The sequence below is a fragment of the Opisthocomus hoazin genome, chromosome 19, assembly GCF_030867145.1.
Source record: "Opisthocomus hoazin isolate bOpiHoa1 chromosome 19, bOpiHoa1.hap1, whole genome shotgun sequence".
Lineage (NCBI taxonomy): Eukaryota > Metazoa > Chordata > Aves > Opisthocomiformes > Opisthocomidae > Opisthocomus > Opisthocomus hoazin.
In genome coordinates, this window is record NC_134432.1 from 18281660 (window position 1) to 18300007 (window position 18348).

The 18348-nt window shown below is 40.0% G+C and overlaps 1 protein-coding gene across 9 annotated transcripts; it reads left to right on the plus strand.

The window, feature by feature from the left end:
• Positions 1-917: 917 nt before the first annotated feature.
• Positions 918-17547, plus strand: ZBTB34 (zinc finger and BTB domain containing 34). 9 transcript variants are annotated; one of them, XM_075439079.1, is made up of 3 exons: positions 918-1011; positions 5987-9999; positions 11287-17547. In XM_075439079.1, exons 2-3 carry the CDS (start codon positions 9959-9961, stop codon positions 12806-12808), a joined length of 1563 nt encoding a protein of 520 aa, XP_075295194.1. In that variant the 5' UTR covers positions 918-1011; positions 5987-9958; the 3' UTR covers positions 12809-17547. The 9 variants fall into 9 exon arrangements, with proteins under 9 accessions (XP_075295194.1, XP_075295201.1, XP_075295202.1 ...); XM_075439086.1 differs by having other exon boundaries at positions 8495-9999; XM_075439087.1 differs by having other exon boundaries at positions 9876-9999.
• Positions 17548-18348: the final 801 nt, after the last annotated feature.

The following is an 18348-nucleotide window of genomic DNA, read 5'->3' on the forward strand; positions in this document are numbered from 1 at the left end:
AATTTGTGTAACTTTGAAGGACAGTGTAACACAGGTGAACTTTTTAATTCCTCATTTACACTGCTCAGGAATGGTGGTCATTCCCAGCGGGGGTGGGGGTCCTCTCCCAAAAGCTGCCAGGGCCCTGTGTCACGCGAAGCCCTCTCAGGACTTGGTGACAGAAAAATCATAGAATCATTAAAGCTTTAAAAGACCTCTAAGATCAGTTCCAACCATCAACCTAACACCACCACACCTGCGAAACTGTGTCCCGAAGTGCCACGTCTACATGGTTTTTGAACCCCTCCAGGCATGGTGACTCCACCACTTCCCTGGGCAGCCTGTCCCAATGCCTCACCATTCTTTCAGTAAAGACATTTCTCCTAATATCTGATTTAAACCTCCGCTGATGCAACTTCAGGCCAAAAATCAGTCTCTCAAAATGCGGGAGATTGTGCCATTCCAGAAATGAGCACTTCTGATGTAATGCTAAGCTGCTCATGGTAATCTTGGAAGGCTTTTGTTTTCATTTTTTTTTAAATTCTCCACTACTGATGCATTTCTGAAGCCAGAAGAATTTTGAACGCCGTGAGGATTCTGGGAAGGGGTTTGCCCGCCCACGCACCGGCTCCAGCTAACGCTTCCCTCGCTCACGCCTTCGCTGGGGAGCCGCGCTGCCAGCGGGACTGCGACCTGCCCGGCCGCGGGGCGGGCCACAGTCGCCGGGAGCGCCCCGGGGCCCCGCGCCGGGCGCCTCAGCCGCAGGGGTCGGCCAGGTCCAGAGCCACGGGGCGAGAGCCGGGCGCTGCCCGCTGCCCGCCGCCCCCGGTACGCCGGGAGCCGCCGGCGCGGGGAGGGGCCGGCGCTCCGCCCGCTGCCGGTGCACGTCGCCAGGAAGCGGAAGCGCTGCCAGGGGAATCGGTTCCGGGTGCGGTAGCTGTGGGAGCGGGCGGGAAGTGGCGGTGGGAGCGGGCAGGCGACGGGCCGGGCCGGGCCGGTGACCCGCCATGTGAGAGACCCTGACAGCTCCAGGTGAGCAGCGGGCGGGTCGGCGCGCCGCAGCGGGCGCCTGGCCCGAGGGCCGACATCGCGCTCCCGCGTGGAACGGAGGCCCTTCTCTGGAAAGGGGGGTCCTGGCGCCCTGACAGGCCCCGCAGGGGCGGCGGCCGCGGGACGGGCGGCCTGGAAGCGGCGGCAGCGGCTCGGCCGCGGCCCGGTGGCGGCGGGCGGGGGCTCGGGTCTGCGGCCGGCCGGCCGGTCGGCTGCCGCGGGGCGGGCCGCCTGGAAGCGGCGGCAGCGGCTCGCCGGGGTCGCTCTGCGCCCGGCCTCGCCTCGCCAGAAGCTGTCGTCGCGTAACCCGAGGCTGTCTCTGGCGTGACCCTGGCTTGCTGGCAGGGGGGGCGAGTGCGTGCGTGTCCCGGCCTGCTGTTTGCCCGAAATAACGGGCACGGTGGGCTCGGCGGGCCGGGGCAGGCTGGGACCGGCACCGGTCATGGTGTCGCTGCCAGCAGCTGGTGGGCCCTTCGGCTGCTGCTCTTCCCTTAGAGGAGCTGGAACTTCTAGTGAAGCCCTGATCTCTGTAACTGCGAAGGCCCTTCAGAATCCCGGCAGGTGTGCGTGAGCATACAGAATTGGGTTTATTCTGGAGTAAACCAACGTTGAGAGTGAGTTTGGAACAAGCCTGAACAGTCTCAGAAACATTGATATGGGAGAGCCTTGTTGCTAGAAAATTTTATATTTTCTTGAATAAGAGGCTTCTGGGGTTTTTTTTCTGCGTAATGCTAAATATGCAGTTCCAGTAATTTCCCTGCTGCACCATACAAAGCATTGAGAATAAGTTTGTAGTGTTACTGGTATTAGCATGTGTGTGTGCATGTGTGTGTATGTATATACATACATATAAAGGAATTGTTTTTAATTTTGGTGTTAAAATCATCCACTCATTCAAGTGGTTTTCTATTCATTATGTTGTGAATGTTGGTGAGGTAAAAATCCATTTCAATTTTTGTTAGACAAAAGTCAGAATTAGCAAAAAATGTTCTGAAAAAGTGTAGGGGTTTAACGTATTGGTCACCCATGCAAATGATGGGATTGTATTCAGTGCCACTTTAGGAGTGCTTACCTGACAGACATGAATTTTACTCTTGATTTCACTGTGGATGTTTAGTACTTTGAGTAGAGCGTTGCCTCTCTATCTGCAGAGGAATAATAACATTCACTGTAACGTTCTGATAGCTACTGATGAAAAGTGTGCAAGAACTAAGTTTTCCAGTAACTAAATTTTAGCCTGTACTAACTGGCTTCAGCTTCTGAGGAAACTGGTGTTTCCCTGCATTTTTATGACATAATGTTATGGAGTTTTAAATTGTTATGTAGTCTCCACTTCTGTCATAGAATCATAGAATGGTTTGGGTTGGAAGGAAACTTTAAAGGCCATCCAGTCCAACCCCCGGCAGTGAGAAGGGACATCTTCAACCAGATCAGGTCGCTCAGAGCCCCCTCCAACATGGCCTCGGACCTTTCCAGGGATGGGGCATCCACCACCTTTCTGGGCAACCCATGCCAGGGCCTCACCACCCTCAGTGCAGAACACTTCTTCCTTCTATCCAGTCTAAATCTCCCCTCTTATAGTTTAAAGCCATCACTCCTTGTCCTGTCACTGCAGGCCCTGCTGAAAAGCCTGTCCCCATCTTTCCTACAGGCCCCCTTTAAGTACTGGAAGGCTGCAGTAAGGTGTTCCCGGAGCCTTTTCTTCCCCAGGCTGAGCAGCCCCAGCTCTCCCAGCCTTTCCTCCCAGCAGAGGGGCTCCAGCCCTCGGATCATTGCTGGGGCCTCCTCTGGCCCCGCTCCCACAGCTCCAGATCTGTCCTGTGCTGAGGGCTCCAGAGCTGGACACAGGACACCCGGGGTGGTCTCAGCAGAGCGGGGCAGAGGGGCAGAATCCCCTCCCTCGCCCTGTGCCCATGCTGCTGGGGATGCAGCCCAGGGCACGGTTGGCCTTCAGGGCTGTGAGCGCACGTTGCCAGGTCATGTCCAGCTTTGCATCCCCCAGCACCCCCAAGTCCTCCTCTCCATCCCTTCATCCCCCAGCCTGTATTGATGCTGAGGTTGCCATGACCCAGCTGCAGGACCTTGCACTTAGCCTTGTTGAACCTCTTGAGGTTCACAGGGGCCCACCTCTCCAGCTTACCCAGGTCCCTCTGGATGGCATCCCGTCCCTCAGGTGTATTGACCGCACCACTCAGCTTGGTGTCATCTGCAAACTCAGCACTTGATCCCTCTGTCTATGTCATTGATGAAGATACTAACAGTACTGGTCCCAATATGGACCCCTCAGGGACACCACTTGTCACCAGTCTATAACAGTTTTTGTATGTTAGTCTAAAATAAAAGTGAAGCAGACTCATTTTCAAGGCTGTTTTCCAATGAATAATAAGACATATGCACCTTTTGTTTTATATTTTACTACAGATAATTCACTATTTCAGGTTTTGGCAAAACTGTCTATATTCCTTTGATTCCAATGGCCACTTTTATTAGCTTAGTTCAGACTTTCCTGAAACTTAACACACATTGTGAATTAGAGTAATTTTTGAATGGTTAACATTTGGAGGAATGAGGATTTGAAATCCTGTTTTGTTAAGAAAGGAACTGATTGCTTCTGTAGAGATTTATTTGAGAGACGTGGTCATTTCCGTAACCTTTGCATTACTCTGTTAATAGACTACTAGAAAGGTAGCTTACTTCTCATTTAGGGCTTTTTTTGGATGGCTTTTGAACCAGGAATCACCTGTACTGTAGACTGTTCAAAACAGTACTGAGCTTAACAAACATATGGGCAGGGAGTTTATGTGTAATCATAGGCTTGTGCTAGCTGATTTTATCATACTGGTAATTTTATTTACCTGTTAGAGGTGAATGTAACAGAATTATCTGTTGAACTGAGCTGGAGATCACTGTAGATGTAAAAGATGTCATAAATTATGTGCATTTTATCCTGTTGGAGAAGATGCAAACAAAATGAAACTTCATGCTGCAACAGAAATACTAACAGAATTTTTTGTTGTGCTGTAGCATCTCTTAGGATCTGCATATCAACTGTTGGTTAAACTTCCATCTGAGTCCATGACAGTCAGATATTTATTCTGAGACATCAAAAGTTCATATTTATATGCAGCAATCTCTCTAGTTGTACTCTCCAGTGTGTCTTAGTTTAAATATATTTGAGAGTTTAAAAATAAAGAACACAAATCAACCTCAGCAGTTTGCAGTTTGACTCACTCTTCTATGGATAATAATGCTTCTAGAATTCAGCTTTGTCATTCTCTGGAAACCAAGAGGTCACCAAAGAAGAGTATATAAATAAGAGTGATTTAGGAAATTATCTTGTTAGGTGTGACATACTTGAACAAGAAGTCCATACTTGTTTAATGTTCCATTCAAGGGAAGCTTTGAAAGAAAATGGCTGAAACTATAACTTTATGTGTGGTCAAGCAGATACTTGCAATTTTACCACCAATCTTAAAACCTGTTGCTTTGTGTCATTAATTTCTTTGGGTTTGTGCTTGTGAATTACTGCTACCAGGTAACATCTAGGTGACCCAACTCAGAAAGAGTAGTTTTAATAGTAGTAGTAGTAGTTTTCAACAATGTTTTGCTTACTGTAGTGCTATTATTTATGTGATAAATGTTATGTTAAAGAGCTTTTAGTGTTAGTTCTGTGTAGTGCAGTAAAAGTTTAGAAAAAACTAGTACAGAAAGACTTATTTATATATCCCTTCCATTAAGCTCCAAGTGTTCCCATAAGTATCGAGTGGAAACATACCCCCAGTCATCCTTCCCATGGTTTAAAGGAATTGTTTTAAAATTTGTAAATACATATGTCTGTGATTTTAGTGCATCAATTACATGGAGAAGTGTGTCATTAAGTATATTTTCTGTCACCAGGAGGATGCTTCTGGCAGTGTGTTGTATAGACCACAGAATAGACTGTGTGGATGAGCTGAAAATACACAAGGCTATATTTTTGTTATTTGTTGTGTGTGTTTCTAGAAAAACCTTTAGTGCAGTTGATTTTTAAATCTGTAAAAACCAGGAGTATCTTATTATCTCACTTGAGATAAGTATAGAATAATTTAGTGTCCATCATGATCTTTAAGGGCTGGAGAGTTCTTAAGAAAATGGCTGCTTGAACGTAGGAAGAATTGATGCAAAAACCAATGCTACATATTTGCATAGTACTGCTTATATTATTTTAAGTGTGTTGTAGTTCTGCACACAGTTATCTCAGTTGTTGGGAGAGTGGCTTTTCTTTTTCTTTTGTTTTTATAAATGACTGCGATATTAAAATCTGTTTTCTAGCTGTAGGAAAGCTTACCATGCTTTGGGGGCCTTTTCAGTGAAGCAGCAGTGCTTTGCGTCACTACATAGGGCCATCCAAGGGCACTATATGTTGACTTGTAAAAGAGAGTATAATGCTTTACTGTTACGGGAGGTATAAACTGGTAAAAGATTATATGATCAGTTTCTTCGTTGTTTTCAAAGACTGTTTAAAGAGAACTGTCTTAGAAATGCCCCTAGAGTCTGATATATCTGATTGCAGTTTTTCTTTGGTACAGCTAGCATTAATTATTGTGGCTGCTGTAATCTGAAGACTAAGGCAAATGCAGACTGAAAGGGGTGAGAGAGATAAAGGTTTTTGCCCTAAAACTTCCATGATCACAGCTGATAAGGTTATATTCCTAGGTTAAAATTCCCGTGAATGATGATACATTTTTGCAATGATGTCTTAAGTTCTCACAGATGATGTAGTAAATACTGAATCATACAAAATGCAAGGGAAGAGTGCACTAATTTATACAAATACCTGTTTAATTTCTTGCTTTCTCTCTGTGTTCTGACTGGTAATGTATGGAGTATCCATTCTTAGTGTCACGGAGCACTTTTTTGTTTCAGTCTTAATTTTCATTATAATCCTCCTAACTTTTCTATGTATTTCTGTTTTCAGACACATGCTACAACAGCAATGATTTGTAATGCGTGCTTTTTCCCAAGGAGCCCATGTTGCTGAGCTAACTAAAGAAAATGCAAGGGATCTTTTGTCACACTTCTGTGTGAGTTAAAATGAGTATAACTTGTATCATTCACCTGTCTGTGAGAATGGCAAATCATACATTAGTCAGTGAATGAAATTAAACAGGTGCAGACTTAGAAGCAGAAACTAATACGACGTTGGCAGACACACAGCTTCGTGTTGTAGTTATACGATGCTTCCCTGGTGCTACTGTATGATGTCAGTAAAATTAAATACCGAATGTGTTTTGTCACCATCTATTCTTGGTTTTGTACATGAAATAAGAACTTTTACAGAATCTATTTTTTGAAGTAGGTTTCTTTTGAAATCTAATGAGAAATATTAAATGCCTATCAATCTCATGTTCACAGGTTACTTCAATGAACACTTTTGTTTGAAGACACAGTGCAGCAATCCACTACTAATAAATTTGTACTACGGTCTATGTTTGCTGTATAAGACCCTGAAGAATAAATGTAATGCAGATGCAAAGGGAATTTATATGATTCTTTTGAGTGTGACTGGATCATCTCCTATAGAAATAGACAGGAGACTTAACACAAAGCGCAGCTAAGACTTAGTGAACTTACTGTCCGGTTCTGGCCTGTGCTTTAAAACTAGAAAGCCAGTTTCTTGCATATGTGATATCTATTGAAACCTTAAACACTTTGATCTACTTATTCAGGAAAGTTAAGAGAGGACCTCTTCATAGAGAGGTGCCCAGAGTTGGACTTAAATTTCACAGGACTTTAACCTAACATTACGCTATCCCACAGTCAGGGGTTGCAGCTAAAGCGATACAAAATGCGTTACTCCTTAACAATGAGAGCACCTAACATTGCTATGTCTCACTGCCCCCCAAATGCTGGAGTCTGTATAATAGAAATAAAATTGTCTTCATTCTGAACTACTATACTGTGGTCTTGGACCTGAAGAACACAGGTTACCTCCGCATGTGCAGAAATATCATGGTACTGGACAAGACTTCTGACTACACATTAATTTTTTTTTTCCTTCACGTCTGCTAATTCTGTAAGGAATTGTTAATTGTGAATTAAAGTAGTTGCATTCTCATTGCTTTGGGGAGCAAAGCTTCCTTATGACTGTCTGGTTAACTGTAGAGATAATTTTATTTTTCTTTAGAGCATACAGTGGATGTGTCCAAGTTAATTTGCATTTTAGAGTACCTTTCTGCTTCAATTCAGTGCTACTCACCTCACCCCAAAATACAAGAGGTTAGGGAGACATTTCAACTTGGAGGAAGCTGTTAAAAAATTGAGGGTTTCTTATGAGCCTTTTCAAACTGTAGTGATCTTCCAGGACTGTTTCAGAAATACTTCAACCATGAATCATATTGTCTTGAAAGAGCTACTGGCCTGCCAGCATTGATGAATAATTGAGTATTGTTATGGCACAGTACCCTGCTGAACAATATTTTGGTTAACTCTACTGGAACTGCTAACTTCATTCTGTATACAAATAAAATAAACCTCCTTGTGTATGGGAATATAATCTAAAGATTACTTTTATTTTGTAGATAGTGACATTGGGAATTTATGTGAATAAATAAGATCGTTCTTCTTCTAACCATTATTCATCAATAAAACATTGCTAGTGGTGCCCACTTCTCTGACGCGTGTAATGCCAGATTTTTTCCCAGGTCTTGTCATCCCAAATTGATGCAAGAAATTTGGGGTGCCCTGGTACTAACCCCAGCAAAATTACTGCAGTCGGAGTGCTGTTCGTTCTACAGTCCTGCCTCCTCCTGAATGTGGTGTTCATGGGAAACCTCACCAGTTCCAGGACCTCTTCAACTAGAGACTGCAGAGTTTGGCTGAAAGCAAAAGAAGGATTCCCTTTTGTGAAGTGCTGTTGCTGTTCAAAATTCTTGTTATTTAACCCCAGTTTCCTACAGATGTTTTCAAGGTCACAGGAAGCATGCATCTTCAAAGGAGGAAACTAAGGTGGAAAAGTAGTCACAAGTGCATGCTGTAGCTTGTTCTTCTTCTTTAAGAGCAGATTGGTACAGAAACTCATTGCCCACTGCTTTTTTTTGGGCTGTATTTTGTGTACTTGATCTGTTTTGTTTGCTTTCAAAGCAATACTGTATTTTCCCTTGATCCCTATTTCTGATTTCTACCTCTTACCTGCTACACTGACAGCCAGACTTACAGACCTTTAACTCCATCATCCTCTCCACCCACTACCAGGATTTGTGCTGTTTACTCCTAACATTTTAAGGAAAAAAGCTTCTTTGTTTCCCAGAAGAAAGATGAAAGAACTCTGAGAACAAAGATGTAGAATTGCTTATAGATATATATGCGTATGGAGATAATTAGATGTTCTAACAGAGTTGTGATGTGCAAGGATTGGAGATGATCCATTTCCTCTTGGTGTCCCTCTCTTCCTGGTTCTCATGCTTTCTCTGGTATGTGTTCACAGACCATTTTCAATGTGTGGCCATGTCCTAGGGAGTGTGAATTCATCTAGAGATGCTAAGATGCCATGATCAAAAGAACATAATTTTTTTTCTCCATGGTAAGGCATAAAATGTCCGTCTTCTTTCTACTCAGGTGCCTGTCCTTAATTCATTCCTTCTGTCTGGACTAGTGCTAGAGGTGACAGTTTGTATTTTAATGTTTTGTCTAGGGCTAAGTTAGTTTCCATGTCACTGATTAAGGGCCCTTCGGGAAGTATGGGGCAAGGAGGAAGGCCACTTTATGACAAACTTTCTGTATGTTCTAGGCATGCAAAAAGCAGTCATTTCTGATGGGATTTGAGTGAGGCTTGACCAAGATCTGATTCCTTAGGTCAGTGACCCAACATGATGCAGGATTGACAAATTATTGCTGCTGGGGACTGGTCTTGTAGTTTGTACACAGTCCACAACCTAGGTATCTTGTCAGTTTGTGTCACTTCAGGTCAATAAAAGCTCTTCCTCCACTTAGCAGAGAAGCATAATCAGGAATGTCCTGATGTTGCATCTGTGCATAGCTTGTAAGCCCTACAAATTAAAGGCAGTGACCTATGTTGGGTTTGTAAGGAAGCCTGCTGCCCTGTCAAATGAGAGGGAAGTTGACAAACATGCATCCTAACTGCTGAGACTTCTGTCTTCCCAAAGGAGTGGATCCATCTGCTAGGGACTGGAACGGTGCTTCTGTGCACAACATGCAGGGGTGGTCAGAATAACAAGGTTAATCTTGCCATTTAAGTACTCCACTGATAGACTGGGGTTTTTTTGTTTATTTGTTGTAATGTTTGATTTCTGACCTATGTCTGACTTGAATCAGCTCACAAGCTTTGAATCATTTTGTAGCTTTGTTCACTTAATAAAAGAACTGTCCTGCCAAAGCTATCTTTGTATAGATGGCTGTGATCATATCAGTTATGTTAACCACCTTTTAGTCCTTATTTCCATCATCAGATATAAGAGCATATAAAATGTCTTTTCCCCTGCTTTTACGTAACAACTGTAAAAACTCAAATGAAGTCTGGTTTACCTGTTTTAATCTATGACACTTTGGTACCTTACGGAACATGTTTAGCAACTCTGATAAGATGATTCTGAATGTTCTGTGAGGGTTTTTGGCAGATTTCTAAATCAGACAATGTTAGTCAAGTCAGGAAGCTCTCTGGCTTGTTTCACTGCTGAAAAGAAGTTCCATTCGTGAAGATTATGAATACTAGTTTTAACTGACAGTCAGCTGATATAGCTCCAGTTCTTCCCTGTAGGCTTTTTATCATGTTCCTACCTGTTGATTTTGTTTTTAGAGTGCCTGAATTTTCATATTTTGATTTAAATTGTTCATATGTCCCATTACAGCATGTAACATAAGACATAAATAGAAAAAAAAAATCCACTAGTATGTTGTGATACATTGGACATGCTTCCTGCATCAGAAGTCAATGGATGATGCTGAGATCTGTTTGTTCAATTGGAAAAGCAGGTATGGTGGCAATGTTATGTGTTTAGACTTCTACATTAACAGAAACAAGAATAGCAATAAAAGTCTGAAGATTCTTGGGCACTTGATTAGGGGCCCAGTCTTGGGAATGTAAGGTGATGTCTGCTACAGATAGATACTCTGAAGGGGACAAGTGTGTGTGCACTTTTTATGATAACACTCTATGAAAAATTGATAAAGTGCTTTTCTTTAGATCTTGTTTTGAAATGTATACATTTCTCTAAAGCCTCTTAAAACATTCTTTCACAGTGTATCAGGTAAGTTTGAGTACCCATGGCTTTTGAGTTAGGCTAGAATTTAAACATTAAATCATTCTAGCTAGGAAATCACTGCTGCGTCAGGTGAGCTTCAAAGTTCACATCATGGTTTATTTAAAAAAAATAAATAAAATCACAAAAGGAAATTTAAAAAAATTGAAAGCCCATGGGTATCTCAAACACTTTACCTTCAAATGCTGCCTTGCATATTGACACAAATTCATTATTATCTGGGAACCTCTGACAAACTGGGTAAATGGTTTGGAATTGAGTCCACACTTAAATGTTTCCTTTCACTAAGATTTCCGTGTTTTGATGTGAATATTGAAAGATGGATTTTTACTTTTTTGAGTAATTATTGAGATTATTTTCTAAGAAGGTAAATGTTTAAACAGAAATGTCACTGGTGTAGTATATTAATCTCCTCTGAAATAAATTTGACTTACCTAGACCTAAGGAGTATTTTTTAAATATTTTTTCGTGTGTGTATGCACACACAGACACACATATGCGCCTGTGGCTTTTCTTTAGCAGGTTTTTCAGACTTCATGAAGTACATTCCAAAAATCATTCTTGGGCAATTTAACAGTGCAGTTCCCTGCAAGTATCACTGTAGTATCTGGCTTGCAGACCTACTAATGGTTCTGAATTTTTTTAACTTGCCTAGTGACTGTAAAATTAATACTGTTTTGTGAGGGTGGGGGTATTATTCTGTGGTTCTTACTAGGGAGTGAAATTGCAAAGTTCCTTTTAGGGCATAGACTGTCCCAGGGAGCCTGTGATGTGTTATGAGCAATGGTCAATGTTGCAGAGGGATAATTCAAATTACAAAAATGCAAGAAATGGGTAGATTAAGACTCTGCTTTTTATTTCAAGCACTTATACCAACTGTTTTGTTGCACCTTAAACAAATCAATGTGGTAATTTAACTTCAACATGTGCAAGCATTTATTTTTTAAATAGAAAACTCTCTATTCATTCTCAGTTTTAAATCTTCTCATTTTTCTTTCAGATTACTCTTTACATCAGTAGAAATGGACAGCAGCAGTTTCATTCAGTTTGATGTGCCTGAGTACAGCAACACTGTTCTGAGCCAGTTAAACGAACTCCGCTTGCAAGGAAAGCTATGTGACATAATTGTGCATATTCAGGGTCAGCCATTTCGAGCCCATAAAGCTGTCTTAGCTGCCAGTTCTCCGTATTTCCGTGACCATTCAGCATTAAGCACCATGAGTGGCTTATCAATATCAGTTATTAAAAATCCCAATGTTTTTGAACAGTTGCTTTCTTTTTGTTACACTGGAAGGATGTCCTTACAGCTGAAGGATGTTGTTAGTTTTCTAACTGCAGCTAGCTTTCTACAGATGCAGTGCGTCATTGATAAATGCACACAGATACTGGAGAGTATTCATTCAAAGATCAGTGTTGGTGATGTTGACTCTGTCACTGTTGGTGCTGAAGAAAATTCAGAAAATAGCAATGGCGTTAAAGACAGCAGCTACTTTGCCAATCCTATTGAGATATCTCCCCCCTATTGCTCTCAGGTGCGACAGTCAACAGCAGGCAGCGATCTTAGGATGGAAACTACTCCAGGCAAAACTCTACGTAGTCGTCTGCAAGAAGAAGGGCATTCAGATCGAGGAAGCAGTGGGAGTATCTCTGAATACGAGATTCAGATTGAAGGTGATCATGAGCAAGGAGACCTGATAGTAAGGGAGAGTCAGATTGCAGAGGTGAAAGTTAAAATGGAAAAGTCTGACAGGCCAAGCTGCTCTGATAGCTCTTCCCTTGGTGACGATGGATATCATACTGAAATGGTGGATGGAGAGCAAGTGGTGGCAGTAAATGTTGGTTCATATGGGTCTGTCTTACAACATGTTTATTCGTTTACCCATGCCTCATCACAGGCTACAGGTGTGTCTGAAACCTTTGGAAGCCTGAGCAATACAAGTCCTTCAAGGTCAATGCTGAGCTGTTTCAGAGGGGGTCGTGCACGCCAAAAACGGGTATGCACCGGTCACTTGCATAGTGATGTTCAGGGCTTGGTGCAAGGGGCTGACAGTGAATCCATGGTGAGTAACCCAGGATATGAAAATAGTCCACGGGAAAGAAATACAAGAGGTCATTGGTATCCATACAATGAGCGGCTAATTTGTATTTACTGTGGAAAGTCTTTCAACCAGAAAGGGAGCCTTGATCGACACATGCGATTGCACATGGGAATAACTCCTTTCGTGTGCAAGTTTTGTGGGAAGAAATATACCCGCAAGGACCAACTTGAGTATCATATTCGTGGTCACACAGATGACAAGCCCTTTCGCTGTGAGATCTGTGGCAAATGTTTTCCTTTCCAGGGTACACTAAACCAGCATTTGCGGAAAAATCACCCTGGGATAACAGAAGTAAGAAACAGGGTAGAGTCTCCAGACAGAACAGAAGCGTTTGTGGAACAGAAAGTAGATAATGATGCTTCAGCTTCTGAAGCTATGGATTCTAGTATGGAAATTCATGCAATGTCTAACACATCTGATTAAAATACTACATTCTAAGCGCAACACAAACAAGCACATTACTAATGTATTTTTTAAATCTTTTATTCTTTTAGTAATCTTCAATACAAGTATAACAGCCTTTTAATTTTCCTGACCTTCTGGAAATCAGTTTGAAATGGTTTCTGGAGAAGACTACATAAGTATTCATTGTTTTTGAAGGAGGCTGGGTTGTTCGGGTTTTTTTACTCTTGAAGATGCTCAAAATATAAGAGACAGTGTGCTGGGGAAAGGATAGGAAGAGTCTGCTAAAGTGTCCCTACTGGTTGATCTGGCAAGACACAAATTCCAGTGGAGAAAGATATTAGGGTAAGATTGGCGGGTCTGCTGGATGCACCAAAAAGCTGTAATCTCCCTTATTTTATTTCCTAAATCCTGTTGCTGGTAATGCGTTACACAGCAGTGGGGAGGGAGAATATTACAGCTTTGATTCCTTCCATGTGTCACAATGAAATCTGTTTGATTTTACTAACTGTTTTTGGTAGTTAGTCTGTTTATATATATAAATCTGCTTTATATATATAAAATGCTTTCACTTTTCCTATTCTGGTGGAGGTGAATGTAAAAGTAAGTCAAGGTTTATGCCATGTGCCACTCTTTCAACTGCTAGGTGTCCTCTCTGCAAAGGATTTAGGACTTTGGACTTTGGGAGGATGGTTTTGGTTTCAAAAGAATGTTGTTTGGTTTTCATTTTATTATACTGTTACTTTGTGTGCAAAAGTGAGCAAAGTGAACTACCTTGTTTTAATAGCTTTGCTTTATAACATGTAAACCAAATGCCATAAATCTGTTAAGTTATGGTTAAATTGCTGAGGGGTTTTGTTAGTTGTCTAGAATGCCAGCTGGACAACCTGTGGTGCTGACCTTTTTATATATATATAGAGATAGATATATCTATATATATTTAAAAAAAAAAAAAAACACACACACAAAAAAAAAATCTAGCAAACCTAAAAGTAGCATTGTGGTTTTAAATGTGTTTTTACTGGCCTCAGAATCTACCTTCATTTCGTACTGTAGAATCGTACCAGGTAATTAAATTTAACTTCATCACTCTTCATGGTTGGTTAAAACCTGAGAGTGATGTAAACTACAGTATTTCCAAGCAGTGTTTTAACAGGTCTCTTCACAGAGAGCTGTTTTCAGGTGCACATTGACTTCCTACTTAAAGCTCCAAGTGATATGTCAGCACTTGGAATTTGTACCTTTTTTTTGTATAGAAGAAAACAAATATTCTATGGGAATTTCGAGCAATATGTCTGTTATTTCACGTGTGAGTATTACAGAGTTGCTATGGCTTCCCTACTATTTTTAGTGGTTGTTTTCTGCATAAAGGAACTACCAATAACTTTAAAAATACTCTAAATCTTTTTGTTTCACCAAATGTTTTTTTTTAATATGGTGCTAACTTTGTCATTTAGGTCAGTATAATATATAAAATGTGAAACCTAATGGTAACAGTTAAGCAAAGGCATAGAAAAAAAAAATCCCACCTACAGACACACCCCCCCCAAACAAACACAACAAAAAAAACGCAATAGCTTAAGAGACCTCAAAAGCATGAACTAGCAAACACTACTGTGTAAAATTCTACCTGATCACCAGAATTAAATTAATCACATGCTTCTTTAAAATACAGGTTTTGTATAATTGGGCCTTATGTTTGTTTAACAAATATTGAAAATACATCTGTGAACATGCTGTTTAACTCCTGAAATTTAGAAAATAAAAGCTCGTTCCTAAATTACAGGAAAGCAAAAAGGTAGGTTTGCTATCTTGTAAAGCTTTTCTGGCTCCTGTGAAGTTGGGGCATGTTTGTGCAGTAGCTTTATTAGATACACTAATTCTTAATATTGTGGCAGTCTGCAATAAGAATTCTTTTCACTAAATACAGATTTACAGTATAAACCCCACTTACTCCATCGGAGCAGTATCAGTTAAATTGAATACATAATTTGCCTCTTTGTCCTAAAACTGCCTAAATAAAGAGGTGGAGGGCGGGGACATATTTCTCTCCTTGAAGCAACAACGGAACTTTTGTTTCCAGTAAGGGAAATTATATGTTTGTGTTTAGGGAAAGTAGTCTATATGTTACCCACTTTAAAACATACTGGTGTTTCTGATTCTGTTTTTTTCCTAAATGTCTGTTTTAAGTAATTAAATGCAAAAAAAAAAAAATGTGTTTTGATAATTGAAGTTTGAGACATGCAAAATCCAAGAAATGTACAGTTATTTTTAACCCTTTATCTTGGACCTGTGCTGTGGTGCCTTTGGTGTGACTTTTTCCATGGAAGTATGAGTTGAGGATAGCAGGATATGGGAACTAATTTTATATTTCTTGAATTTCTCTGTGTCACAATCTTAACATGATTTAAATCTAGTTCTTTGTATTTGTAAAAGTATTCAGATGGTTTGAGTTTACCAAAGAGTGACTTATCCAAAATTGTCTCTGACAAAAACAAACAAAAAACCAACATCACTTTGATTGTACAGGTTCAGGTTCAAAACATTGTAACAGGACTGTTAAGGGGCAGGAAATGATCACTTTTTCTACAAAAACATGATTCAGCAGTTTGCAAGTTCTACTTGCTCCTATTCGTGTTGATATGCCATTTACCTTTTCCACTGCTAGCAGTGTTAATAATTATCAAGCCATAACACGGTACTGTAATGTTCAGCAGTGCTTCAAGGGATGCATATGTAGGTGAGCATAAAACATCATCAGGCATTACATTTACACTTACAAAGTGTGTGACTCTGGTAGAAAACGAACTTCAAACCTGGCAACAGCAACTAAATTGTGCCTTGTCACATAATGGTATGCCAGGATTAACATTGTCATGAAACATTAAGCATTATCTGACTGAAGTTCATTTCACAAGTCCACCAAAACAGAGTATGCTGTGTTATTTTAAACAAATTATGGAAATACTGTACAGCATCTTGTGTCTGTACAGTTTTAAGTTAGCACAGAGCTGTTACACATTTCATTTACAATAAATGCAGAAGTCAATAAAATATGTGAAGAAATATTTGTCAGCAAAATAAATCATGAAATTACATAGGCTGGTTCATAATTGAGTCTCTTCTTAATCTACCTTTTTAATTATAGACAAATGTGAAAACAGTGACAGTGTCCTATCCTCTAGGTGTTTAACCTATTATGACAAACTGTGAAAATAAAGGATTTTATACCTTTGCTAATGTTTGTGGTTTTAAACAGTTATTTTAGTTTTCTTAATCAGTTATCTTCCATATTGTTTCTTTTAAACGTGTAAATACATTTAGAAAATAACTTTGTAAATACTTACAGTATATCAAAAGTTCAGTTTGGTCAATAAGGCCTCCAGATTGGCTCTGTTGTTTTAGTGTGAAATCTTTCAATAGCATAAAGGATACTGTCAGTTCACTGTTCAGCAGAATATACTGTAGGCCTAAATTCATAGTTCTTAATGCAGTCTTCCCAAGCATAAATTCATGTTTTATGCTGAAGCCTTTAGTTTACTTTTAGACAAAACAATGAGGCCTCTTAATATGTTTAGGCTGAATTATGGGAAGAACAGCAGGAATAAAATCAAGGGCTGGGAAAAGATTGAATGAGCTTTACCTTTAAATATATATATATATATATCTTATTTGAATTTTTGTATTAGTTTACTGTGATTCTTTTATTGTCATTTTTCTAAATAGGTTTCACATGAAACCATTGAAAGGGACTCAAATATGCAACACCTAATCTATTTTCCAAGGAAATTTTACCTTTGAATGGTGCTTTTTGACTGGTCAGGGTTATTTATTAAATTTTATATTTGAAAGTATTTGGGGAATTATGTAAATTCTTTATATGAATCTGTTTATTTCATGAATTGTAAATTTCATAATACTCAGTGATTGAATTGGAAATTTAGTAAAGTCATTCAAAATGTTCAAAGTTTATAATCTGTGTGCATTTTACATATATTTTAACAAGTGCCAGAATAGTTGTATTTAATATTGTAGATTTAATACTACTTGCACATCCCTGTGACAGCATTAACTTAAGTTACGCAAGTTTACATTTGAAAAAAAAAAAAAGCTAAACAAACAGGTAAGCCTGGGACGTGTTCCCGTATTTCTTCAGGGGATGTGAAGCTAAGTATCAGTACTCTGAGCAGGTTTGCTTCTAGCTTATGTAAGTAACTCCTGCTATGGTAGATACCATAAACTGCTGTCTCTCCCATTTACATATGCTATGAATTCAGCCTTTGGACTTGTATTGCAAGCCTCTGGTTGTCTATCTGATTAGAGGTGGAGCTCTTGCACGATTTTAACAGTGTTTGTTTCTGACTGAAAAATTGTATTTTTAAATAACTTTTATTTGTATGGTTGTTTTTCATGATAAATAATTGAACAGTTTGAATGACTTGACTTGGTGTCATTATCTTGCAATATAAACCAGTAACCTCACAACTCCACACTTCATCACCATATGAAGTAAATGAAGCTAGCTAAGCTGATGCTGTAACAATTAATAATTTGCCATTAAGGATTATTTTATAGCATGAATTTTAAAATATTTATTCAAATGATATTTTACTCTTGTATTCACTTTGTTTTTAGATTTGTGACATGAATATTTCAGTGCTGCTTTATTTTGTTCTGATGAATTTGTTTCTTGCTTGTAAATTGCTTTTTTTATGGTATAAAGTCAATGGGAATTGCTGTTTGTAAATTAAAATGCTTCTAGAGCAAATCTATGGTGTCAGTGTCTACATTTAGACATTTAATTACTAAGGGACTTGCATTTTAGATGCTTTTCCTGAAGTGTTATAAAAAGTTGCAGTTTGATACTCCTGTACCAACTAGGAATCAAAAATCTTTAGAGACAAACTACTCTTGAGGTTTTTCTTTTTTGCCAGCATTGCTTGTTTAGTTCTGAACAGATGATCATTTAAGTTTTGCATTCCAAAACCTTGTCCAACTCTCAGAGCAAAACAAAAAACCCGGCTGAGTGGTGGCAATCTGTCTAACACCAAACCAGAGGCAAGTCGGTTGGGTAGGAAGGTGATGTTTAGCTATCACAGCAGTATTTGCATTTTACATTATGCCATATGTAAATGTAGAGCTAATGCCATTCTCAGCAAGTGTAGGATATAGCTCCTCCAACCCCACAAGCTTGAATTTAACGTGAGTAGCCAGCAAGTGCTTAGTTACTTTCAGCTGATAGCACAGCCTTAACTTGTTTCATGGCAGCTGGCTGTTGACAGCTCTTTCTTGGAGGAGTTAATATATCCTCAACTAAGTTGTGTACTCTCACTGATTTTCTGAGGTAGACGTATCCTTCCTGGGACAACTGGACTTCCTCAGAAGCCTTGTACTGCGTAAAACAAAAGACAACAGCTGTAGACAGTACAGGAAAAGATGAAAGGGTTTTGGTCAGAGGGGCAAGTTGCAGTCACCCACAGTGGACTTTTTCTGGCATTGAAACGAGGGTTTTGAAGAATGGTTTTTTGAGGCAATTTTGCAAGGTTGATGGAGAATTCATG